We start from the raw sequence: 26,371 nt of genomic DNA on the forward strand, positions 1-26,371 counted from the left end.
GAGTCTTGTATTTTTTCTTAGTTTCTTTTTTTTTCATTCTTCCTTCAATTAAAAGAAAAAATATCGAGTTTTATATTTTTTCCTAGTCTCCTTTTTTTCGTTTTCCCTTCAAATAATACAAGAAAAATGTGTCGATGAGTTTTATATATATTTTCAGGTCTTTTTTTTCGTTTTCTCTTCAAATTATACAAGAAAAATATGTGTCGACGAGTTCTATATATATTTTTAGGTTTTTTACTCGTTTTCCCTTCAAATAATACAAGAAAAATATGTGTCGACGAGTTTTATATTTTTTTCTTGGTTTCTCTTTTTTGTTTTCCCTTCAAATAATACAAGAAAAAATATATTAATGTGTCGATGAGTTACATATTTTTTTCTCTATAACTCTCATTTTTATTTTCGTTTTTCCTTCAAATAATGCAAGAAAAAATGTGTCGACGAGATATATATTTTTTTTTCTACGTCTCATTTTATTCATTTTCCCTTCAAATACCACAAAAAAATATGAATCGAGTTTTATATTTCTCTTGGTCTCTTTTCGTACGCTTTCCCTTTAAATAATACCCCCAAAAATGTGTAAAGGGATGTTAAGAATACTATAGCTTTGTAAATGCGCGTGGAGGACTGTTTGCGCTAAGCCGTTGGTTCCATATTCTTTTTTCGTCAAAGTTAATTACTACTGGAAATGGCCGGCCGAGTGTTGCGAGGATTTTGTTTGCGTTACCGTCGTGTTGCTGGGAGAAAATTGTAGTGTAATGGAGTTTGCTGAAGGTTAGAGGCTGGCTTAGTAAGTGTAATGCCAACGGGTGCGTGTAAGTGTGTGTGTGTGTGTGTGTGTGTGTGTGTGTGTGTGTGTGTGCGTGTGTGTGTGAGGGTCATAATTTAAAATATTTCGACTCGCAAGCTCACATAATTACTTGATAAGGCTTTCGCAGGAGTTTTGGGGGCATTTTCATTGTTAGTTTTATGACCTTTCCGGTAGTTTGACCCTTCTGTACCGTGAACCTAAAAAACACTCATTAGAACATTTAATTGACAAGGCTTTCGTAGGAGTTTTGAGCATATTCATTGGTGGTTTTATGACTCGTCTGGTAGTCTGACCCTTCTTCTGTACCGTGAACCTAAAACAGATACCCTGTAGAACCCGCCTGGTCCCCTTTTTGGGCTTTGAATACAGTTGATGGAAGAGGAGAAAGCGTCTGATAATACCAACATTAGTGCGTGTATGATGTGTACGTGTGTGTGTATAAGTGTGTGTGCGTGCGTGCAGGAAACATACACCATCGCCGGAGTTGTATGCGCGAGTGTGTGTGTGTGTGTGTGTGTGTGTGTGTGTGTGTGTGTGTGTGTGCATGCGGAAACACATACCCGACGTCCGAGTGTATAATAAATGTGCGCCATAAACAGTTATTATAAGCGCTTCGCAGACAATTATAACAAACGCAGCCAGCAAGGAAATTCAGGACGAGGCGCGGCATAAATCAGGAAAATTCGTGGGAAGGGAAAGGAAGCAAACTCGGGGAGGTATGTTACGGTGTGTGTGTGTGTGTGTGTGCGTTGTCGCGGTTGCATGCACGAAAGGGAGGTAGGGCACAGGAGGACATATATATTGCCCGGTCTAACAAGATTGCTTTCCAGCGTTGAAGAGAAAAACCAAGACAAAATAAAATGTAGTTGTGTAAAGAGAGAGAGAGAGAGAGAGAGAGAGAGAGAGAGAGAGAGAGAGAGAGAGAGAGAGAGAGAGAGAGAGAGAAGAGAGAAAAGAGAAGAGAGAGAGATTAAATTACACGCATATCAAGGCAGAACATGTGAGCTTGAGTAAACACGTATGCATAACTAACTCAGAACATAACAGGTGAGGTGAACTACGAACATGTAACTAGATCATCCCCTTCCCTACCTTGCAGCATAATCACTTAAGCAAACGCGTATGCATAACCAACTCGAAACATAACAGGTGTGGGAGATTTTTAACAGGTAACTCAATCCTCCCCTCCCTTACCTTGCACCATAAGCTTGTAGGTGTAAGAAGCGCCCGCCCCCAGCTGCGTCTCGTTATTCCTGGTGACGATGCCCGAGACAGGGTCGAGGAGGAAGTGGCGGTCCCCAGGTGCAGCAAAGAGCTGGTAGGTAACGGAAGCGCAGGGGCAGCGGGCCGACTCACCTGGGCCTAGCGGGCAAGTGAGACCCAGGTCCTCGTCGGTGCTCCACGCGCGGTACACGACACCTGGAGGAGAAAACACCGATTAGTTTACCTTTATAATGCGAGAAGGAGAGGATTAGGAATGGAAAGTATGGCACAGAATAGGTTAAAATACGAGAAGTGTAGAAATGATCTGATTAAGGTGAAGAATATATGAATGAAAATGAGACTGGAATGGGATAAGGTAAAGAAAATGGGAGAGGTAGTGTAAGGAATCGTGGGTATAATACAGAAAAGGGTAAAGAGTATGAGGAAAGTATACTAGCAAATGCAGAAGAATATGATAATGAGAACAGATCAGAATAAGATGAAAAATACGAGGAGAATAGGGTGAGAAAGCGTTGGTATAACATAGGATAGGGTAAAGATGAGAAGAGGAGAGTAATTGGGTTAAAATATGAAAACAGGATAAAATTGGAGAAGAGAACAAAATAGGATGAAGAACATAAGCAGAGTAATGGTGAGGAAAAATGATGGGTCTAACATGGACAGACAGTGAACGAGCATCTTGAATCAAAGAGCAGACAATGATTGAAGATATACTTACGACGATTAGGAAGTAGAATTTATAAGGCTATATCCTGCGTTTATAATAGAGCTTTTTTTGATGGATCGGATTGTGAATAGCTGAGAAAGGGTAGATCGTAAAAAGACAAAGGGAAAGAGAACCTATCATGCTGGCTAAGAGAAAGAGGGAGGGAGGGAGAGAGAGGGGGAAAGAGAGAGAGTAGGAAAAGAGAGAGCGAGTAGCTGGGGTGGTGTTCGGTGAGAGGAAGGACATGTAAAGATAAAAAGATACTGCGAGAGGCAAAAATAGAACAGGTGAAGGCAAAAGTGCGACACGTTGAGGAAGGGACAGAAAAATGCAAAGGAAAAACACTTGAAGAGGACAATAGGAGCAAGGGGGCGTGTAAGGGAAGAGGTGATAGTGTCTGTTAAGGAAAGGGAAGTGGAGGAGTAGAGGAAAACAATGGAAGTGAACGAGAAAAAGAGAGACAGGATGCGTTACGGAAAAAAATGAAAGGAAAATATTGGAAAAGAAAGGAAAGAAAGCAAAGTTGTGTACCGTGAAATGAATGTGTGTGTGATATTGCGGAGTTAGTAAATGAAAACAATGTACAGGAAAGTGATAGAAGATAAATACAAAAGAAATGAGAGACAGAGTGCGTTAGGGAACAAAAGGTGAAGGAAGATATTAAAAAGAAAGGAAAGAAAGAGCAAAGTTGTGTACCGAGAAATGAATGTGTGTGTGATATTGCGAAGTCAAGGAAAATAATACACGGAAAAGAATAAAAGATGAAAAAAGGAGAAGAGAATATAAAGAGAAACGAACGGGTGATATTGCTCTAGGTCAGTGAAGGAAAATAAAGAACAGGAAAGAAATAAAAGATGAGAAAAAGGAAAATATGAAGAGAAACGATTGAATAGACAGGAAAATAAATGGGAATGAGAAGAAAAGTAAAAGATGGAGGTGAGAACATGCATGGAAAAGGGAGAGAAAGAAAAAAACAAAGAGGAAAACGAATGAAAATACCAAGAAAAGCGAGAAAAAATGATGTCAGAGGATTGGTGGGTGTAAGAGGAGAAAACAATTAGATGGAGGAAAAAAACTAAAAAAAATAAGGAAGGAAACGTGGAGAAAACAACTGAGCGAAGAACCAGAAATAAAACACGAGGGGAAAAAGTGAGGAAACAAAATTAAATGAGAAGAGGAGGAGGAGAAGGAAGGGGAGAGGAGAGAAGAGAAGAGGAGAAAACAGTAAACGATGGAAAAAGACCAAAAACTAAAGAAAGCGAGGATAAAAAAAGAAGTGAATATTGGATTAGTAGAGGACGAAGGGAGAAAATGAAATAATCTAATGAAAAATGAGAATGGAGGGAATGGCAAAAGGAGAAAACAATTAGGGAAGGAAAAAAATACAAAAAATAAAAGGACACGTAAAGAAAAGAGCTGAGAAGATAATCAATGAAAAAATATGAAGGAGAAAGAGATGAAGAAGAATATAAAGCGATAAATATTAATAAGTGGAGGAGAATGGAGGGATATTAAAAGAAAGAGAAAAAAGAGGAAAAGAAGAGCGTACTGAAAGGGAAAAAATGGAAAAGAAGACGATTAAAAGCTGTTCAGATTAGGAGCTCACACACACACACACACACACACACACACACACACACACACACACACACACACACAAGAAACCATTTTAAACGTACCCACAATCACATCTTAATCTCCTTCAGTCCTTCTTTCCATTCAATATCTTTCTTTATTTGTCTGTTTATTTAATTTTTTATTATTTACTTTATTTATTTACTATCTTTCTTTATTCATCATGCATTATCATTATCCCTCATAATTTTTAACACACACTAAGATGGATATTAAACGAGTGACAACAGAGGAGAGAAGGAAGGCAAGGCAAGAGGAGTAGGAAAAAATGAGACAGAGGAAAAAAATAATATGTTCAGCTTCGTCATTTTCTCCTCTTTTTCTTTGTCCTCATATAGCGCTCAGCAGGAACGTTCTCATAAGAGGGATTTGCTCAGATTTTAGGCTTTAATCCCCTTTGCTGGATGACAGAGAGTGGGATCAGCTGTAGGCTTTTGTTGCATTGATACACGAGTGCTTGCGTGAGCGAGAGCTTGCGACACACACACACACACACACACACACACACACACACACACACACACACACGCACACGGACACGCACACAGAGGCAGGAAATGAGACAGGGACATATGGAAAGTGAGTGAGACAGAGAGACAGAAGGAGAGGAAATGAAACAAAGTGAGAGGGATAGAGAAACAGATACAAATAGAAACCAGGAGATAGAGATAGATAGATAGATAGATAGACAGATAGATAGACAGACAAACAGAGACAGACAAAGCCAATGAGAGAGAGATAGACAGACAAACAAAGGCAAAGCGAGGGTGGGAGAGCAAGCAAGGGAGGAGAGAGAGACACAAGCAAACAGAGATGCCAGTCTATTGGAACTGATTGACGCAGCACCTGGGGATTTGCCTGGGCTTACCTGGGGGCGACCTTTGACCTGGAACCCACCTGTGGCGTTAGTGGGCAGCACGGCGGTGGCGGCGTGAACCAGGAACCGCGGGGCGTAGTTGTCCACTGTGGGGGAAAGGAGAGAGAGAGATTGGATGCTGCTGCAGATGAAGCTGTTGTGATGGAGATGAAGAGGAGAAGAGAAGAGATAGGATATTGTTGGAGGTGATTTTGTAGTGATGAAGATGGAGAGAAGAGGAGAGAGAGATGGATGCTGGTGTTGGTGGTATAGTGATGATGAAGTTAAAGGAAAGGAAATAGAAGGTTAAAGATGAATATGGAAAGAGAATGAATAGAAAACCGAAACAGATGGATGGAGAAAAGCATGAGAAGAGCGAAATAAAGAGAAATATGTAGGGAATAGAGAGGCGAACGATGATAGGGATTAAGAGAGAGAGAGAGAGAGAGAGAGAGAGAGAGAGAGAGAGAGAGAGAGAGAGAGAGAGAGAGAGAGAGAGAGAGAGAGAGAGAGAGAGAGAGAGAGAGAGAGAGAGAGAGAGAGAGAGAGAGAGAGAGAGAGAGAGAGAGAGAGAGAGAGAGATATTGGATGCTGGTTTGAAATATTCCGAGTCGTGATTAAGATGAAAGAGAGATGAGAAGAGAGGAAATTAAAAGATAAATAAGGGGAGATAATGGCGAGAAAACGAAGCAGGTGCATGGAGGGAATGAGAAGAGAGATTAGCAAGGGGAGATCATAGAGAAACACAAGTAAATATAGACGTATAGGATACATAGGACAATTAAAATAGGAGCTAAGTGGTAGGGGATGCTTTTAGGAGATCAGATAAATAAGGGATCGTGGTGGTGGTGGTGGTGGTGGTGGGGATGATTATAATGAATGTACGAGTGTTGATATAACCTTGAGCCATTGTAAATATATTAGAGATAATGAATATTCAGGACTTGTTAATAACGTGACCTTGAGGATAATGAAGTTAGTAATTGTAATAATGTTAAAAGGTTATATAATTACTTTGTCTGACATTCTGATTATACACAGAGGCAGACACAGACAGACTTACAGAGACACATACACACATACAAACACATAGACACACAGACAGACAGACAGACAGACTTACAGACTAACAGACAAACACGGTATTTCCTGCGGTCTTGGAGATGATGATTGGAATGTCGGCTTAATTAATTATTCGTTGGTTCCTTAATTAAATCCCTTCCGCCTCAGTGCAAACAACAATACACCATTACTCCCTCGTTCAGTCACGGCCGCCACTACCAACAACAACAACAACAACAACAACACTATTACCCTCCCTACCACCACCATTACCAACAATAACACCATCACCACTACTACAACAACAACATCTATTATCACTACCATTACCGCCACCATCACCACCCCCACCACCACAATACCACCCCCACAACAACAACAACAACAACCATCATCACCACTAACTCAGACCACTTCCTCCACCATCCACCACCACCACCATCATCGTCATCATCACCACCATCACGAATGCCACTAACTTAAACCACTTCCACCCCCACCCCTACCCTCCCATCATCACCACCACCACCGCGGCCATCACCTGCTTATTAACACCTGCCGTAAATACCGTCGCGTTGCCCTTCGCTCCCGCGGTTTCTAATTACCTGCGCCGTAATTACCCAGTTTGTGTCACCTTTGTTAGGCGCGGGAGGGAAATTAATGGCCCCGACTTTTTGCACTGACTGTTCTATCACTTTCCCTTCCATTGCTGCTTAATCACACGAGAAGGAATGGGAGTGAGTGTTTCGGAAAAGGTTTGGGAGTCTTTTCCGTTTATATTATTCATTATCTATCAATATTTGTCTGTCTCTAAGGGTCGTATTTTAAGACATTTCGTAGCCCACCTATTTGATAAGGCTTTCGTAGGAGTTGTGGGCATTTCCAGGAGTAGTTTTATGACCCTGGTGGTAGTTTGACCCTTCTTCTCTACCCTGAACCTGAAGAAACACTCATTAGAACCTGACTGACCCCCCCTTTGACCTTTAGAAATAGCTGATATGAGAAGCGAAAGTCTTATAATACTGGTCAAAATCTCTCTTGTCTATTTCCATCTCTTTCATGCTGCTCAATCATACGGAAAGGATCGGAAGTGAGGGTTTTGTTCTGGTATATGGTTAAGTATTCTTGTTTAATGTCTTTAGTATTCATTCTCCATCTATCTTTATCTCTTTCTCTGTATTTCTCTTTCTTTCCGCGTCTCTGTTTTATCAATTTCCGTTTCATTGCTGCTTAAACGTACGAAAAGAATTGGAAGTGAGTGAGTTTTTTTTTTTTTCATGGTGAAGTTTTGTATTCTTGTCTCATGTCATTATTATTCATTCTCTCTATTTCTATCTTTATCTCTGTCACTATATCTCTCTTTCTCTCCCCGCCCTTCTGACTGGCCGACCAATATTCTCCCAACACTTTTCCTCTCAACATCCCCTAACTCTCTTTTACTCTTTTACATTGTCTCCCTTTTTTAACACCTTCGTCTGACGGGTTTATCTTTTTACTTCATTCTTCGCTGTCCGTCTGATCAGTCTTGGTTTAAGAGCGAACAACGGACCTGGATGTTTCTGGTCTGGTTTAAAGTTGCAATGGTGGTGGAGGAGGTGAGGTGGAGTGATGTATTAGTGAATGGAGGAGTGGTAGTGGTGGTGGTTGTGGAGAAAAGAAGATATTGGGAACGTGTTGGTATTATTTTAGTGGTGTTAAGTGGTGGTAGTGGTTGTGATGGTGGTGGTGGTGGTGATATGAGTGATGCAGGGTACGTGTAAGTGGTGTCTTTGTGGTGGTGAAAAGTGGTGGTGGTGATGATGGGGTGGTAATGAAAATGGTGATGATGGTAACGTGTTAGTGGTGTGTAGGTTGTGGTGAGTGCTGGTGTGGTCGTGATGGTGGTGGTTGTGTTAATGGTGGTGGTAGTGGTGATGGTGGTAGTGGTGATGGTTGTGTTTGTGTTAGTGGTGGTGGTAGTGGTGATGGTGGTAGTCGTGATGGTGGTGGTTGTGTTAGTGGTGGTGGTAGTGGTGATGGTGGTAGTGGTGATGGTGGTGGTTGTGTTAGTGGTGGTTGTGTTAGTGGTGGTGGTAGTGGTGATGGTGGTAGTGGTGATGGTGATCGTGATTGCAAGTTAAAAGAAATATAAAAATATAAAAGGAATATAAAAAAGCTAACAGCCTGCTACGTCATATCTTTTACAGTTCAGTCTATTTTCAGTGCAGAATATAAAAAGTAAAAGAGGATCATGTCATATATATTTGCAGCTCTAGCTTCATGCCCATCAAAATAAAGCGTATAGAATATATCACGCCATATTCCGAAGGTTCAGTCATATTTCAGGATCAAAATAAAAGGGAAAAAAATAAATCACATCATACGTATGTCAAAAATTCAGTATAGTTTCAATGTCGACGCTGTATCATTTCCCTCCTGCAGTTCTTGCCTTTACAGACACACACACATAAGGGATTTTCACAGGTTAACTTTTTTTTCGGTATCAAACTAAAAGGTGGAAAATAAATCACGGTATTGTTCCGTGGTTTCAGTTTAGATTCACTGTCGACGCCGCTTCCCTTCCCTCCTGTCTCTCGCTTTCCTTTACAAACACACACACACACAGGAAGGGTTTTCACAAGTTAACTTTCGGTATCAAAATAAAAGGTTAAGAAAATATATTACGCCATATCTCGCAAGGTTTATTTTAGTTTCAATGTCAACGTCGCTTCCCTTCCCTTCCCTCCTGCCTCTCGTCCTGCCCTTCTCTCCTCCCCCTCCTCTTAACACACACACACACAGGAAGCGTATTTTAGGGGAGTGTGTGGTGCAGCAGAAGGAAAAAAATTAATCACACTATTTCGAACGGTTAGTTTAGTTTCAATGTCAACGTCGCTTCCCTTCCCTTCCCTACTGCCTCTCGTCCTGCCCTTCTCTCCTCCCCCTCCTCTTAACACACACACACACACACGCACAGGAACCGTATTTTAGAGGAGTGTGTGGTGAAACAGAAGGAAAAAAATGAATCACACTATGTCGAAGGGTTAGTTTAGTTTCAATGTCGACGCCGCTCCCCTTCCCTCCTGCCTCTCACGCTCCCTCACAGACACACACAGACACAGGAAGCGTATTTTACAGGACCTGGTATTAGTGTGTCGTCCAGTATAAGCCAAACAAAAATCAGGACGTATTTTGTTTAGTTTAATTTCAATGTTGACGCCGCTTCCATTCCTTCCTGCTTCTCACTTCCTCATAGACACACACACATACAAAAACCAGAAAGCGTATTTTCCAGGTTGTGTGCGGTGCAACTAAAAGAAAAAAATAATCACAATATCTCGAAGGTTTAGTTCAGTTTCAATGTCGACGCCGTTTCAATTCCCCTCTGCCTTGCTCTCCCTCACAGACACACACAGACACAGGCAGCGGATTTTACAGGTGTGTGTAGAGCCCGAATTTTTGTGTTCTAACTTCGATGAGACTTGAGGTTCCAATTTCTCGCCTGAGCGCTCCGAGGACTGCTCTTGCCGCCTGCTTTTGTTCAAGGTTTCGTTTAATATTGCAATTTTGTGTTTATTTATTTACTAGCTTGTGTATTTGTATTGTTTATTTATCATTAATGGGTTGGTATCAGTTGTTTTATGTTTATTTATGAGCGTATGTGTTTGTATTGTATTATTTATTTATTATTAATGTATTGGTATTTCTATTTTCATGTAACAGTGCAATTTGCTGTTTTTATTTTTTTCATTTATTTCATCCCATTCTTTTTCCTTTGCTTTCAATATACTGACCTTTATAATTTTTTTCCTATATATATTCTATCACCTATATTGAGCAGCGAGTAGCGGGCTTTTTTTTTTTTTATTATTGTTTTCTTTTTTGTGTGTGCCCTTGAGCTGTCTCCTTTGTTTTAAAAAAAATATTATTCTTTAGTTATTCCGTTATTTATCCTTTCGCCTCTGTTTCCCTGCTTTATCTCACTCTACTTTCATTTTTCTGATCTTGTATTCTTATTTTTTATTTTCTATTTTTATATTATTTCCTTATTTTCTATTTTTATTTTCTTCCCCTTCGAGTCACGGTGAGCTCAGGAGTCGAGGCGAGGGATCACACGACAAGGTTTTCCTAATTATGATTCTTTCCTCGAGTCCTTCGCCCACCAACAGTATTTCTTTAACTCACACGCGCTCTCCAACTCTTCTCTAGCTCTTTCCAACTCTCTCTCTCTCTCTCTCTCTCTTCCTAATTATTCGTGGCATTGTTATTTTGACGCAGGAGAAAATACGAGAGAGAGAGAGAGAGAGAGAGAGAGAGAGAGAGAGAGAGAGAGAGAGAGAGAGAGAGAGAGAGAGAGAGAGAGAGAGAGAGAGAGAGAGAGAGAGAGAGAGAGAGAGAATGATTACAAAAGTCAGTGGAACGAAAGGGAATAGTGAAGAAAGAGATAATTTTTATGAAAAAAAAGGTGTTGAAAAGAAAAGGATGAAAAGAATAAAACAAATAATCATACCTCCACTACCACCATCACCACCACCACCACCACCACCACCACCAAGAACAGCAACAACAGCCCCCCTCCCACCACCTTTAACCTTTCCCCCCCAACAAACAAACTACCAAGCAAAGCTCCCTATCCCCGGCAAATTATTTACTTAACCGAAGACTGATGAACACGATAATTAATGAAGGGACTGAGTGGCTTAATTAATACAGAAAAGCCCGGAACGTGACCTTTGTTGACCTGTGTAGTTTATTGGACGAGAGTGGGAGGGCTGCGAGGGGACGAATGAGAGGGGGTGATGGGGAGGGAGGGAGGGAGTGGGAGAGAGTGAAGAGGGGAGAGTGAGGGGGAGGGGAGATGAGAAGGGCCGATGGGAAGGGAGGGAGTGGGAGAGAGGGAGATGGAGGGAAGTGGACAGGGAATAGAGTGAGAGGAGAGAGGGAGGGGAGATGGTGGGGGGAGTTGGAGAGGTGAGAGAGAGTCAGGGGAGGGAAGAGAGGGTGACGAGAGTGAGGGGAGAGAGGGGAGAGATCAAGTCCTGAGGGGAGTATTGAGGATTAAAGGATGGAAATGAATAACGATGAAAAATAAATGATTGCTATTGGATCGTTGAGAGAGAAAGAGAGCGAGCAAGAGAGACGGAAAGAGACAGACACACCCACACAGTCATACACACATTGCCTCCATGAAAGTATGCAAATTGTCATCGCATTTCTGTCTTTCACTTCGCCTCCCACAGTGTCATTCATCTTTTGAAATCTACGGTTTTTGCTTCCCACGTTTCACCACTTCTGAAGTACAACTCCAGCATCTAAAGTTTCTTCATCCATTCTCTCCCATAAACATTTCTACTCCTTTCTCTTCCTTCTCCTCCCACCCAGCAATTCTTCCTCTTAAGTCTACGGTCTTTGCTTCCCACGTTTCACTACCGTCGAACTACCACGCTATCATCAATAGTTTCGTAATTCCTTCTCTTTCATATGTATTTCCTCCATAGATACAAATGAGGAGGAATAGACGCAAACGTAGTTTCCTAGACAAAAACGAAAGAGAAACAGACAGAATAATAGACTAAGCAAAGAGAGAAAGCGAAAAACTGGATAATAGATAATGCAAAGAAAGTAAAGCATGTAGGAGAATAGATTGAGCAAAGAAACAAATAAAGTAGAAGAGAAACAATTCATTTAACGATATCAGAGAAGAGGAGTAGGAGGAGACCCAGCAGGCAGGTGGGATGGGAGGTTACAGGTGCACCCGAGAGAGCTTCATCCTTATTTGCCCCTCAATGTCTCTACTTTAGTGTGCAAATGGAATTAAAAAGGATCACTAAATTGAAGTCCACTCATTGTCAGAAAAACAGCCAACTAATAATTTTCGTCCGCCGGAGAGAGAGAGAGAGAGAGAGAGAGAGAGAGAGAGAGAGAGACCTAGTTTTCAATCTTGCAGCAGAGTCCTCACTGCAGTGGATGTTACGTGACTTGGCGCTGCAGCATGATGGAAATATGATCACTGTTTTGTCGAGAGAAAAACGTGGAAGCTTCATGTTTTCTTTTTTATTCCTGTTTTTTTGGTGGGCCGATGTTTTATCTTCCATGTTTCCTGGTGTGTGTGTGTGTGTGTGTGTGTGTGTGTGTGTGTGTGTGTGGCGTGTGTGATGTTTTGCTGTTAGTGTATTTTTCTGAGTGTGGGAAGGGGTGGGGTATTCCTGTGTGTGTGTGTGTGTGTGTGTGTGTGTAGTTACTGACGTTAAACAAAGGATAAACGCGGCTGTTTCTGCGCCACGCGAAGAGAAATTCTGTAAATGTTCTAATTCTCATTATAACTCTCAACTAACAGTGTTCTTAATCTCTCTCTCTCTCTCTCTCTCTCTCTCTCTCTCTCTCTCTCTCTCTCAGTCTTGTATATCCACTATTTTTCCTCTCACTTCCCTTCATTCCTTCTTTTTCAACCTTATTTCCACCTTTTCCTTTCTTTATCCTTTTTTTCTGTCCTTCGCCTTCCATTCACGCACTATTTCTATCGTCCGAGTCTCCCTCACACGCTTCTAAATTACCCTGGTCATGCATTTTCCTCCCGTCCCTTATGTAAAACTTTTCACTCCCGCTTTCTATCACACTCCTCGTAGTCCTTTCCCTCTTCTCTCTTATTCCCTTTCCTCCCTCTTCTTTCCTTCTTCCCTTTCTCCTTTTCCTTTCTCTTCCTTTCTGTTTTCCTCTTCTTTTCCTCGTCATTTTTCCTCTTTCCCTTTCTCTTTTCATTCCCTTTCCTCTCTTTTTTTCTTCTCTTTTCCCTTTTCATTTCTCTTCATTCCTGTTTTCCTCTTCTTTCCTTTCGCGATTTTTCTCTTTCCCTTTCTCTTTCCATTCCCTTTCCTCTCTTTTTTCTTTCCTTTTCCACTTTTTATTTCTCTTCCTTCCTGTTTTCCTCTTCTTTCCCCTCACTGTCTTTCCTCTTTCCCTTACTCTTTTCATTCCCTTTCCTCTCTTTTTTTCTTCCCTTTCCCCTTTTCCTTTCTCTTCCTTCCTGTTTTACTCTTCTTTCCTCTCGCAATTTTTCCTCTTTTCCTTTCTATTTTAATTCCCTTTCCTTGTCACCCTTCACCCCTTCCCCTTTCTTCACTTTCCCTTCCATTTCCTCTCCTTATTCCCTTCCCTCTCCCTTTCCCCATTTGCCCATCCATACGCCTCCTGCCCAGCCAGCCTTCCCTTCCTTACCTTCCCATCGCATTAAAATAACCATCCCTTGAAACTCGGGTCCCTGAAGGTTAACTCGCACCAACATTTCTCCCTATTCCACTCACCCCTCTTCCTTTTTTTTAGTTCCCTTTTGTTTGCTGCTCTGCCCGCCGCCCGCACGTTCATTATTCAACGGGACTATTAATCAAGAGGCAACGGAGGATGTGCACTTTATCTTTTAACACACACGACCTCTCCTCCTGAACACACCTTTTTCGGTCGGTGTGGAAAGTGTAGAGTAGGAAAGAGAAGGGAAAGAGGAGTTAAAGATGAGTTTGAGGGACTTGTTTTATAGGAAAGGGGAAGGAAACATGAGATAGAGATAAGGTTGAGGGACTTGTTTTATAGGAAAGAGAGAAAAAGGTGAGATAAATATAGGTTTGAGGGACTAGTTTTATAGGAAAGAGAAATAAAAATTAGATAAAAATAGGTTTGTGGGAATTGTTTTAGAGGAAAGAGAAAGAAACATGAGGTAAATATGGGTTTACGGGACTTGTTTTATAGGAAAGAAAAAAAAGGTGAGATAAATATAGGTTTAACGGACTTGTTTTATAGAAAAGAGAAACAGAGATCAGATATATATAAGTTTGAGGGACTTGTTTTATAGGAAAGGAAAAGGAAAGAGAAAATTATAAGTTTGAGGGAACTTATATTTACATTCTTCTGACATTCTTTTTGTCCTTGTATATAAGTAAAAAGAAACTTGTGTAGAGGTTAGTTAGAGAGGTATATTGTTTTATCCATGCCTTGCAATACAGAAAGAAAGAAAGGAAGGAAGGAAAGATATCTCAGTGTAAATAATAGTTTGATATAGAATATTTAACCCTTACAAGCTCTCTTCATACGGTATTTTAATCCATGTATATTTAGGGAAGAAAAAAGGAATTAAATAATAGTATAAATGACAGACTCTTCTCGTTCGTGCGTTAATAAATGGAAGGAAGAAAGATAAAGAAACAAGATTAACCGTTATCTCTCTCTCTCTCTCTCTCTCTCTCTCTCTCTCTCTCTCTCTCTCTCTCTCTCTCTCTCTCTCTCTCTCTCTCTCTCTCTCTCTCTCTAATATCTGACGTTTGACGGGCAAAAACAATTATAAGATTCATCAAATACCAGAAGCGCTCATTACTAGCGAGAGAGAGAGAGAGAGAGAGAGAGAGAGAGAGAGTGTGTGTGTGTGTGTGTGTGTGTGTGTGTGTGTGTGTGTGTGTGTGTGTGTGTGTGTGTGTGTGTGTGTGCTCATAATATTTTCATGGACGTTGTTTCGAAAATAATTTATTTGTCATTAATTTTCTTTGCTATTGCCTTTTGTGTGGAGACGATGATTGTGTTTTATTTTATTTTCGGCCGCAATTATTTTATTTACTATCATCCAACGCTCAAAAAAAATCTCATTTGTAGATTTTTTGTGGTTTTCTTGGAATTTTCTTTTTTTCTGAATTTCCTGTTTAATTGTATGTTTAGTTTCCCAATTTTACATACCTACTTATATTTTGTCTATCGTATATCTATATCTACCTATTTATCTATTTTATCTATCTTTATATCCACCCATCCATATCTGTGTATCTATCTATCTATCTATCTCATCTTCCATTAAACATTTCCTATAGTATGTTTCTCTATATAAGTTTTTACCTCCTTTTCTTTCTTATACTTCTGATTTTTTCTCTTCTTTTTTTCAGTTGTCATTTTTATCATCTTTTCATCCGTTCATTTCCGTTCCCGTCTCTCATACTTCGCATCTCCCTCTTCCCTTTTTTTTCCCTTGATTTCTCAGCTCTTCTCCGTCCTCTCTTTCTCTTCCCTTCCCTTCCCTTCTCCATTCTCAGTTTTTCCTTTTTTGTCCTTTCTTCAATCCGGTGTTAATGCGTTTTTTTCCTCCTCCTTCCTTGGCTGTTTGTTTCTCTCTGTCTCTCTCTGTCTGTCTCTCTTTTTTACTCCCGAAAACAAACACTTTCCACTGTAATTACTGCCTTACCCTCTTCTTCTTAATCCTCTTCCTCCTCCTCCTTCTCCTCTTTCTCTTCTTCCTCCTCCTCTTTCTCTTTTTTTCAACCGTATCTCCTCATTAGTTTCTCTTTGTTCTCTCTTAAATTTCTTTCTTTATTATCTTTCTTCTGAATTTGGTTTATTTTTAGATTGGTTTTCTTAAGATGACCCAGAAACGCCATACCTGTCTTTCCTTTCCTTTATCAATATTTTTTTTCCTTTTCTTACTCCTCCTTTAACAATACTTTTTTTCCTCTTTTTCCTCCTCCGTTAACAATACTTTTTTTCTTTGTCTTCTTCCTCCTTTAACAATACTTATTTCCTCTTTTTCCTCCTCATTTAATAATACTTTTTTCCTCCTCTTTTTACTCCTTTAACAATACTTTTTTTCCACTTCTTCCTCCTCCTTTAACAATACTTTTTTTGCTCTTCTTTCTCCTTAAACAATACTTCTTTTTTCCTTTTCTTCCTTCTTTAACAATACTTTTTTTGCTCCTCTTCTTCCTCCTTTATCAATAATTCTTTTTCCTTTTCTTCCTTCTTCTTTAACAAAACTTCTTTTTCCACTCTTTCCTCCTCTCCTCCTCCTCCTCTTCCTCCTTCAAAATATCTACCGACATATCCTGCCCCGTTTGCCCATCATCTTCTTCCACATTTCCCTTCTCGTCCTCGGCTCGGTCTTCCCCCCCATCCTCCTCCCCCTCTTCGTCCCATCGTTTTTTCGTCCCCTGTCCTTGAGGCGCACGTGTCCAGAACCAGGTTGATATCAGAGGAAAAGATTGTCAGCAGGAAAGCGTTTATGTCAAGGGAGAGGCGGTGGTGAGGCCTCGAAGAAGAAATAGCAGAAGAAGAAGAAGAAGAAGAAGAAGAAGAAGAAGAAGAAGAAAAAGAAGAAGAAGACGAAGAAGAAGAAGAGGAAGAGGAAAAAGAAGAAGAAAAAGGGGAAATAAAACAAGATTAAGAAGAAGCTGAAGAAGAAAAAAATAAGAAATAGAAAACGAACAAGAAAAAGAAGAAAAAAAAGAAAAGGAAGAAGAAAATGAAGTCGAAGAACAACAAGAAAACGAAGAAGAAGAAGCACTAGTAGAAGGGAAGGAGATGGATAGGACAAAGAAGGAGGAAGAAAAGCTGAAGGAGGAGAACGAGAAGGAGAGTTCTTAGGAGGAGGAGGAGGAGGAGGGGGAAGGAAGGGCAGCCAGGAGGAGGAGGAGGAAAAGTCTAATGAGGGGAAGGCTGGAAAAGGTACCGTCTCTGTCTGACTCTAAGAAGCCCTTACGTCGACAGACTGATGTGGCTGCCTAGTTACTTTTTCTCGGAAGGTCTGGAGTTGGTATTAGTGTTTCTTCTTATTTCTCTTCTTATATGTCTTCTTTTCGTTCCTGCTCTTGTTCGTGTTGTTCGTAATGTTCTTGGTTTTCATCGTATACCTTATCTTATTCATATTTTTATTTGTTTGTCTGAGTTGGTATTAGTGCTTCTTGTTATTTCTCTTCCTTTTCTGTAATGTTTTCGTCTTGTGTGTGTGTTGTTTTCGATCTTTATGTTATGCTTTTTTTTATTCGTATTCTCCTTATTTGTATTTTCCTTATTCGTTTTCTTCTTATTTGTATTCTAAATCGTATTCTTGTTATTTTTATTTTCCTGTTTCGTATTCTTTTTATTTGCATTCTTATTTATCATCATCGTATTCCTCCTCTTCTTATTCGTGGTCTTCTTATTCTTACTCCTCTTATTCGTTCACCGTATTTTTCTTATTACTAGCATGCCATAGATTCCAATACATGTAGTCAGAACTCTTCTCTACCCTCATTTACCTCTCCTTCATAACTCACAATCCACAACTCTTAGTCCTCTCCACGTTTTCTCTCCCCACACACCAATACACTAACAAAACCAATGATTCCCACTCTCTTTTTCGCTCCACATCACATAAAGTACCCACACACTCTCCTCTCTTCTTTTAAGCCAAACACAACACAATGCTTCCCACCCACACTCTCCCATGCAGGTATCCAGGGCTGTCACCATCTCTACGCTGCATTCACAACTACTTTCTTAACTTACACTAACTCTTCACTGAGCTGGTTTCGTCTTCCTCTCCCTCACGCAATCAGTACGCTTAACCAGAAACCCCACTCTTACATGTCCTTCCCTTTATCTACTACTTTCCCTATTTAAACTAACTCTTCACTCACCTGGTTTCGTGTTCCTTTTCTTCCCCTTTCCTTTCCTCCCTCACGCAATCAGTAAACTCAACCAGAAACCCCGCTCTTCCATTTCTTTTCCTTCTCCTTTCAATCTTTCCTTCCCTCTTCCCTTCAGCCCACACACAAATTTTACACTTATTCACCGTCTCTTTGCATTCCCTTCCCTTCCTTTCCCTTCCCTTCCCTTTCCTTCCTTTTCTTTCCATACATTGCACCCAGCCAGGCTCATCTCCCTCCCTTCCTTCCTTCCCTTCACTTTCCCTTCCCCTATCTCTCCTCCCACACGCGCACACACACTCACACGCCTCCCTTCCTTTTACTTTCCACCTCCCCCTTCCTACCCTTCCCTTCCTTTACCTTCTCACACGCATACACACAAGCCTCCCTTCGCTTACCTTCCACCTCTCCCTCCCTTCCATTACCTGCTTCCCCACACACGCACTCGCAAGCCTCCATTACCTTACCTTCCACCTCTGCCTCCCTTCCATTTCCGTTGCATCATTAACTTCCCCATGAACACTAACAAACCTTCCCTACCTTTCCATATTCCCCTCATCCTCTATGACACAAGCACACACACACACACACACACACACACACACACACACACACACACACACACACACACACACACACACACAGAACCTCCCTTACTTTACATAACTTCTCTCTCGACCCTCAAAACGCACTCATCCTCGTCTCGTTTCATTCCCTCTTCTCCCAACATACTCTACAACACGCCTATCCTCTCCCTCTTTCTCCTTCTCATCCCCTCTCGTCCTCTCTCCCCTGTCCTCCTTTCCCTCTGCCCTTTTCTGCTCACACAACACACTCATTCCCTTTCTCCTTTTATTCCCTCTTCATCCAGCGCACTCTACAACCCTCCCTCCCCATCTCTGTCTCCCCCATTCTCCCCTCTTCCCCTTCTTCCCTTCCATCCTCCCCACTCATACCCTGCAACCCTCCTTTCCTCTCTCACTCTCCCCCTCTCGTTCCCTGTTTCCTTCTCCCTCTCCACCCCTCTCTACCCCGCTGTCTCCCTTTAGTCCCCTCTCTCCCCCTCTCCCCACTTACAAAGGCACTCAGTACACTCAGGCCGCTGCTCTGAAAAACGGATTGGCCATTACTGCGGCGGGAGAGGCGGTATGGATGTGCCGGGATCTGAGAGCCACATAAAAGACGTAGTTTCGAGGACTCCGATATTTTTTTGCCTGCTCCGATTGGTTCTGAAAGTCGCCAAAACCTTCACCTTTTCTCTCCCTTCTCCTCTTGCTTCTCTCTCTGTCTGTCTGTCTGTCTGTCTGGTTTGTCTGTGTTACTTATTCTTTATTTTTTTTGTCTTCTTTCTTTTTGTTCGTTTTCTTGCCTCCCATTCCGTCTGTCTCCCTGTTTCTTGTTTCTTTTTTTTTCTTCGTGTTCTTCCTCTCCCTTGTCTTTCTTTTGATCTTCATATGTCCGACTGTGTTTTTTCTTTCTTTATCTTCGTTTGTCTTCTTTAATTCTTGCTCTTCGTCTGTCTGTCTGTCTGTGTTTCTTTCTCCGTCTTTGTTTTTGTTTGTGTTTCTTCTTTCTCTCCCTTTCATGTCTCTCATCTATCTGTTGTCATGTTTTATCTTCCCTCCCTTCATCTCCCTCTTTATCCTTTCTTTCTCTCTTTTTGTTCTCTTTCTGAATATAAACAAAGGTACACACACACACACACACACACACACACACACACACACACACACACACACACACACACACACACACACACACACACACACACACGCATGCACACACGCAATGGACGTCCATCATTTCACATTCTCTGCTTTTTGGGTGCATACTTCATGTCCGCATCCGTCCTTTGATTCTCTCTCTCTCTCTCTCTCTCTCTCTCTCTCTCTCTCTCTCATATTAAATGCAAAAAATCCAAACACAGTTAAACACGTAATGTATATTTAGATCTCTATAAATATTTAATTAACTGTTCTTCTAAGTAAGCTGAAAGGATGAAGGGGAGGAGGAGAAGGAAGAAGAAGAAGGAGAGAGAGGAAGAGGATGTTGCGAAATAGGAAGAGAAGAAGAGCACGAGTAGAAAAAGAAATTGATGGAGAGGGAATAAAAGGAAGGAAGCAAAAGAAAAAATAGAGAGCAAGAAGGAGGAGGAGACGGAGGAGGAGCAGAAGCAGGAGGAGCAGGAGCAGGAGCAGGAGAAGGTGAAAGGGGAGAGCCGCCCCATAAACATAACAGATAACACAGCCATTATTGAGGTCACTTTGAAATGTTTAGCAAGTCAGGCCGCTCACCATCGACCGGTCTCGCGGGGCCATCTCTAACAGCCTTCCCACCCTCCCCATCACACACACACACACACACACACACACACACACACACACACACACACACACACACACACACACACACACACACACTTGCCCTTTCCATCACCTGTGCTTAGATTTGTGGAGGAGAAGAAGAGCAAGAGTAGGAAAAGAAATTGGAAGAGAAGGAAAAGATGGAAATAAGCAGAAAAGAAGTAGAGCATAAGGAGGAGGAGAAGACTTAGGAGAAGGCGCAGTAGCAATAGGAGAAGCAGGAGAAAGAGGAGAAGGTAAAAGGAGAGAGAAGCCCTTGTTATCAATCACCATTAGCAGGTATAAATGTCTGTAATGTTCATGGTCATTAAGTTAGGGGAGGTGACTATAAATATGTGATGTTGGTGGGTTTGTATACGTGAATATTGTAATGGTTTCTGAAGGGCGTTTTTGATGTGTGGTTGTGTTGGTGCCCTTGTTCCTCTCCTTCACTCTTTCTGTCTCGGGTCACATTCATATATTTTACACGTGTCTGGTTATTTGTGTGTGGCCTTAATATTCATCCCAACCAGAGACTGAACTTTGCCGACCAATAATAGAGGAAAGGAGGACGGGTAAACGAAGAAATTAAAAAGGGAAAGAGATGAGAAGGGGAATGGATGAAAAGAAAGAGCAAGAATGAAACTGAGAAAGAGCGAGGAGAGGAGAGACGTGTAAAAAAAGGGATAATAACGGATAAGAGAGAAAGCATGAAAAGGAAAGGAGTTTTAAAATGAAGAGGATTGATAAGAAGTGAAGGGAAAGAAAGGGGGAATAGAGAAAAAATGAGAGAGAGAATGCATAGGAAGAGAGGCAAAAGAGAGAAAGGAATGAGAGGAAAGGAAAGAGGGTCAGATGATAAAAGGGAAACCACTAAAAGGAAGGGAGAATTCATGAGAGAGAATGACATGAAGGGAGAGGGAAGAGAGGGAGAGCGAAAAGGAGGGAAAAGGATGAAAGGTGAACGAGACGAATCAAAATATTGCTCAGTCTGCCATTGAAACTTCACAGAGGCAAGAACTAGAACGAATAATAACACGTCAAAGTTGCAATATAACGTTTTGTGTGTTTATTTTTACCTGAGAATTTTCCGATAATGTTTCTGGGTCACCTTTTTTTCACCCTTAATTGAGCGCATGTGTGGAAGTCTACTGAAGGTCTTATATTCCCAGGCGCTTTCGGCTCCCACAACAACACACATTTCCAAAGGCCACAAAGGAGATTAGTCTGGTTCCCTTGAGAGTTTTGTTCACGCTCATGGTGCGAAAGCTTTGTCAAACGATCACTGGGCTCAGAAATCAACACAGGGAAAATCTAACACAACCAAAGCTTTGTCAAACGATCACTGGGCTCAGAAATCAACACAGGGAAAATCTAACACAACCAAAGCTTTGTCAAACGATCATTAGGCTCAGAAATCAACACAGGGAAAATCTAACACAACCAAAGCTTTGTCAAACGATCATTAGGCTCAGAAATCAACACAGGGAAAATCTAACACAACCAAAGCTTTGTCAAACGATCACTAGGCTCAGAAATCAACACAGGCAAAAACTAACACAACCAAGGCTTTGTCAAACGATATCGACACAGGGAAAAACTAACACAACCTCTACAAAAGCCTTACCAAATGTGGGTGTATAAGCCTCGAGGTGTTTGAAAATATGGGCTTAAGTTACCGTCTAGATTACTAACACAAGCCCAACGAAAGCTTTAACAATTGTTTGAAAATATAAGAACATAAGAACATGAGAAGTCCATGAATTTATCTAGTCTATTTTGAATGTGACACTGTTGAATCTGAATTTAAATAAATGTTATTGTCTACGCTACTAACACAACCTCTACGAAAGCCTTACCAAATGTGAGTGTGTTTAAGCCTTCAAAGACAATGGAGAGGAGAAGAGGTAGGAAACGGAAGGAAGAACAGGAAGAAGTAGAGGGAGGAAAAAGAAGAGAAGCATAATGATTGGGAATAGAACAGAGAACGCAAGAAAGACAGTAGACAGAATGGAAAAAGAAGAGGAGATTTGAGGATGTGGGGCAAAGAAGATGGAAAGAAGATATAGGAAACGGAAGGAGGAAAAACAAGAAGTAGAGGGAGGGAGAAGAAGAGGAGCACAATGATTGGGAATAGAACAGAGAACGCAAAACAGAAAGGGAAAAGAAGAGGAGATTTGAGAATATGGGGCAAAGAAGATGGAGAGGAACGGAAGAGAAAGACATAATGATATAGAAAAAAAAGGAGAAAGAATGATTGAGAATATGGGGCAAAGAAGATGGAAAGAAGATATAGGAAACGGAAGGAACAAGAGGAAGAAGTAGAGGAACGGAAGAGAAGAGGAGCATAATGATTGGGAATAGAACAGAGAACGCAAGAATGATACTAGGTAGAAAGGGAAAAGAGGAGGAGGAGGAGGAGGAGGAAGAGGAGGTGAGAGAATATTTGGGTCTTTAAATGTCTTCGTCTAGGCTCTTCTGTTTTCTTATTTTTAGCGTCGTGAGGGATTCTGTGGAGCCGCAAATTCTCCCTTCTCTAAAATACCTAAGAAATACTGTGACGCAAATGGCGGAGACGAGGGTATGGCGTCTGATGAGTGAGACTTACCTGTGTGTGTGTGCGTGTGTGTGTGTGTGTGTGTGTGTGTGTGTGTGTGTGTGTGTGTGTGTGTGTGTGTGTGTGTGTGTGTGTGTGTGTGTGTGTGTGTGTGTGTGTGTGTGTGTGTGTGTTTTAATCCTGTCTGGGGCAAATGGCCTCGTTTCATGTTGCTCGATTTAATTGAATGTGCTCTTTCTTTTGTTATTGTTATGCTTTTCATGGTGTTTTATCTCGTTTTGTACGTCAGATGCATTTTCCTGCTTCGCTTTTATTTTGTTTCGCTCTTTTAGTCATGTATTGGTGTGTGTATGTGTGTGTTTTTATGTTTGTGTTTGTGTGTGTATGTGTGTGTGTGTGTGTGTGTGTGTGTGTGTGTGTGTGTGTGTGTGTGTGTGTGTATCATGATTGCATGTAACTTTTTGGGGGGGTGTTGTGTGTGTGTGTGTTTCTCGTGTGTGTGTTTGTATTGCTTCGTGACTTTCTGTTTTAATGTGTGTTTCTGTTTGTATTTGAAATGATTCTGCGTTTGTAAATGTTTTGTCCGAGAATTGTATGTTTTTTTCTGTAATTTGCATGTATTTAGCCTATATGTGTGTGTGTGTATGTATGTATGTATATGTGTGTGTGTGTGTGTGTGTGTGTGTTTGTGTGTGTGTGTGTGTGTGTAGAATCTGGGCCACGAACTGAATATGTGTGTGTGTGTGTGTGTGTGTGTGTATGTATGTTTGTGAGTGAGTTTCCTTTTTTATTTTGTTTGTGTATGAGTGTTGTTATATTTGCTGTCCATGCCGGTGTGTTTGTGTGTCCTGTTTGTGCCCCAGATGCCTGTGTGTGTCAGATAGCAGCGCCGGATTCACAGCCTCTCCCTCAATCCTTTCATCCCAACTCTATCAAAGTGTCCCCTGCGAAAACTCTTTCCTTCTGTCCCATTTTCCTCCCCCTCGCCAGCGTTTTCCTTTCCCTTTCCTCCGTTTTCTCTTTCACTTCTATTGCGTTCGACCCCCTTTTTCGCGTGGGCAGTTATGCAAAATATATAAAAAAAGTAAATAAAAGCGTTAGAAATTGAAGGTAAATTGAGAATCCTTGCGTTGGTTTTCCTTTTTTTTTTTTTTTCGTTTATTTGAACCTGGAAGTGTCATTCCTTTGCAGCGAAGGAAATGTTAACTCCGGTTTGTAATGCATTCATGGTGGGGGAGTTTTCTAAAAGGTCTTGTTGCCATTGTGTTCTCTATTCCGCCCACACTTCATTCTGTGTGTGTGTGTGTGTGTGTGTGTGTGTGTGTGTGTGTGTGTGTGTAACTCTCTCTCTCTCTCTCTCTCTCTCTCTCTCAGAATAGCCATACGCGTGATGTTCGCCAAGGTTAAAAATATAAGGTTCACGTTGATAATCTCTCCTCTAAATCGTGTCCGGGGAAGGGATCTGCATGACGAGCACACTGCCAAAGGGATTTAATGCGATTTGTCTGAACGGATCGTGTCAGTATTTTTTTTTATACGGTATGTGTGTGTGTGTGTGTGTGTGTGTGTGTGTGTGTGTGTGTGTGTGTGCGTGGGATGGTCTAGTGTTCCTTAGTTTCGTGTCGTGTATATCTTTTTCAGTCTTTTTTTTTTTTGTCAGTGTTTTTATGTGAATTCGTTTACGATCACTTTTTTTCCATTGTATTACGTTCCCATCTTTGTTGCGTTGCTTCCTCTCTATGTTTTCCCTTTAGTGTTGTTGCTCGTATGACTAAAGCAAGAACTACATTGCATTGGCTAGAACCTGCACTCCATTCTTTGACAATTGATTCCCGTCCGTTAATAGCAATCAGAGCGTCCCTATTCTCGTCTGAAAGCAATAGAGATAAAAAAAAAAAAAAAAACCACATACCCAGTAGCCTATATAGAGAATGATATCATAGCCTTCTTAGTATCATATAACTTTTCAATGACCGTAATGATTTTGTGAATAGCAATTATGCATCAAATTTTCGTTTATTCAAGAGCCACTAACAAACACTACACACTGAACGTCATAAAAACAAGGTGATAACAAAACCTTTTCAAGAGCATGATATGTGAATAACCATAATGAGCGTCAACATCAATTATACATGACCTTTTCTTTATCTGAATGCCTCTAATAGCGTCCCTTAACTACCCATTAAGTGACACGAATACAGGCTAATTGGATTGTCTTTGAAGGGGCATGACTCCGGCTTTACCATGATTTCGGAATTCAGTCAATCCCTACCTTGAATCCGAGGACGAAAGGTTAATTAGTTTGTCTTCGCAGGTGCGTGTAATTTGGGTTCACCTGGCGCCGGCCTAACCTCCCCTACCTGGAATACCTGAAGTGCTTATCAAAGGGGCACCTCGCATATCTAACGAGGTAAGTGAACCGCAGAGCCGACGGTAAGTACAGAGACTGAGTTTCGAGGAGATGCAAGATTAGTGACGAAAGGAGGATGTTGAGAATGGAGGAATGGGAGGAGGAGGAGGAGATGGAGATGATGGAAATGAATAAGAACAGTAAACGAAGAGGAGGAGAAGGAGAGAAAAAGGAGAGTGAGAAGTAAAATAAGAACAGTAAACGAAGAGGAGGAGAGGGAAAGAAAAAGGGCAGTGAGAGGAATATGAACTAAAAGCGAAGCATAAACGATGGCAACGCTGCAAGGAAATAAGAAGAAGAGGAGGAGGAGAAGATTAAAGGAGGTGTCGATATGAAGAAAAGAAGATACAAAAAGAGGAAAAGGGGATCAAAAAATAAAATAAGAACGAATAAAACAAAACGAAGCATGAACGATAATAGTAATGATGTCACATAATAGAGTCAAGTCCCGCCCGCCGCTGTTTTTCCCTCCTTGAATCCCTTGCTCGCGGTCTCATAAAGAAATCATCCGGCGTGACCTTCCCGCGCTCCCATGAACTCGAGCTCCACCTGCCGCTTTCTTTTACCCTCCGTGTAGTGTTATGTGGAAGTTCGCGGCAATCACAACTTTTACGCCGAGACTTACCGACGAGAGATACGGGGAGTTAGAGAGAGAGGGGGGAGAAGGGGAGAGAGAGGGAGAGGGAGGGAGAAGGAAAGAGAGAGGGGGAGAAAGAGTGGGTGAGAGAGAGAGAGAGAGAGAGAGAGAGAGAGAGAGAGAGAGAGAGAGAGAGAGAGAGAGAGAGAGAGAGAGAGAGAGAGAGAGAGAGAGAGAGAGAAGAGAGAAATGCGTGTGTAAATCAGCTTTTTTTTACTTGGCCAACCAAAATTTCGAGGATAAAGCTGCGGAATTGTTATAATGAATCTGAACTTGCCTTGAACGGTTATAATAAAGTGAAAAAACAATGAAAAACAAAAAAAATAATGAAAAACTACCATTACTGTGAAGCATAAATGTAGGGCGGAGAGACGCCGTGTAAATATGTCTAAAAAATGCAATAAAAGAGGTAAATATTCGCGCGTGTTGAAACTAATAACGAAAAACAAACGTTTGACATTATTTCAAGGGAGGAAAAACAGGATGCGGAGCAAGCAAACATAGAGGGAGAAAAAGTGCGGCGCTGAAGGGTGGCACTAAACGGAAAGAATGGCCGGGGATGTTTTGGCGTGACGTTATAGTAATGAAATGTCGTCCGCAGCAGGATTGAACGAGATAGCTTAGGGGCAGAACTACGACCAGTGGCGTGGCGAGAACAGCTTGGGAATACGACCATATTGTTTGTGATGAAAAGAGACAAGATGTGTATGTAAAGTGAAAAGA

At 41.3% G+C, this 26,371-nt stretch overlaps 1 protein-coding gene and 1 long non-coding RNA gene across 4 annotated transcripts in view; one reads left to right on the top strand and one right to left on the bottom strand.

Moving 5' to 3' along the window:
* Positions 1–25,637, top strand: part of LOC127006794 (uncharacterized) — a 115,300-nt gene extending 89,663 nt beyond the window's left edge. The window contains exon 4 of the long non-coding RNA XR_007759761.1: positions 24,916–25,637. This is a non-coding gene — a long non-coding RNA (uncharacterized LOC127006794). The remainder of the gene's footprint in view (positions 1–24,915) is intronic.
* Positions 1–26,371, bottom strand: part of LOC127006793 (uncharacterized) — a 127,046-nt gene that overhangs the window by 17,407 nt on the left and 83,268 nt on the right. For all 3 annotated transcript variants that reach the window (XM_050877118.1, XM_050877117.1, XM_050877116.1), the window contains 2 exons: positions 5,271–5,336; positions 2,003–2,227 (listed from right to left, as the gene is read on the bottom strand). In XM_050877118.1, coding sequence (XP_050733075.1) covers positions 2,003–2,227; positions 5,271–5,336 — 291 coding nt within the window. The remainder of the gene's footprint in view (positions 1–2,002; positions 2,228–5,270; positions 5,337–26,371) is intronic.

This window comes from Eriocheir sinensis, chromosome 33, assembly GCF_024679095.1.
Source record: "Eriocheir sinensis breed Jianghai 21 chromosome 33, ASM2467909v1, whole genome shotgun sequence".
Classification (NCBI taxonomy): domain Eukaryota; kingdom Metazoa; phylum Arthropoda; class Malacostraca; order Decapoda; family Varunidae; genus Eriocheir; species Eriocheir sinensis.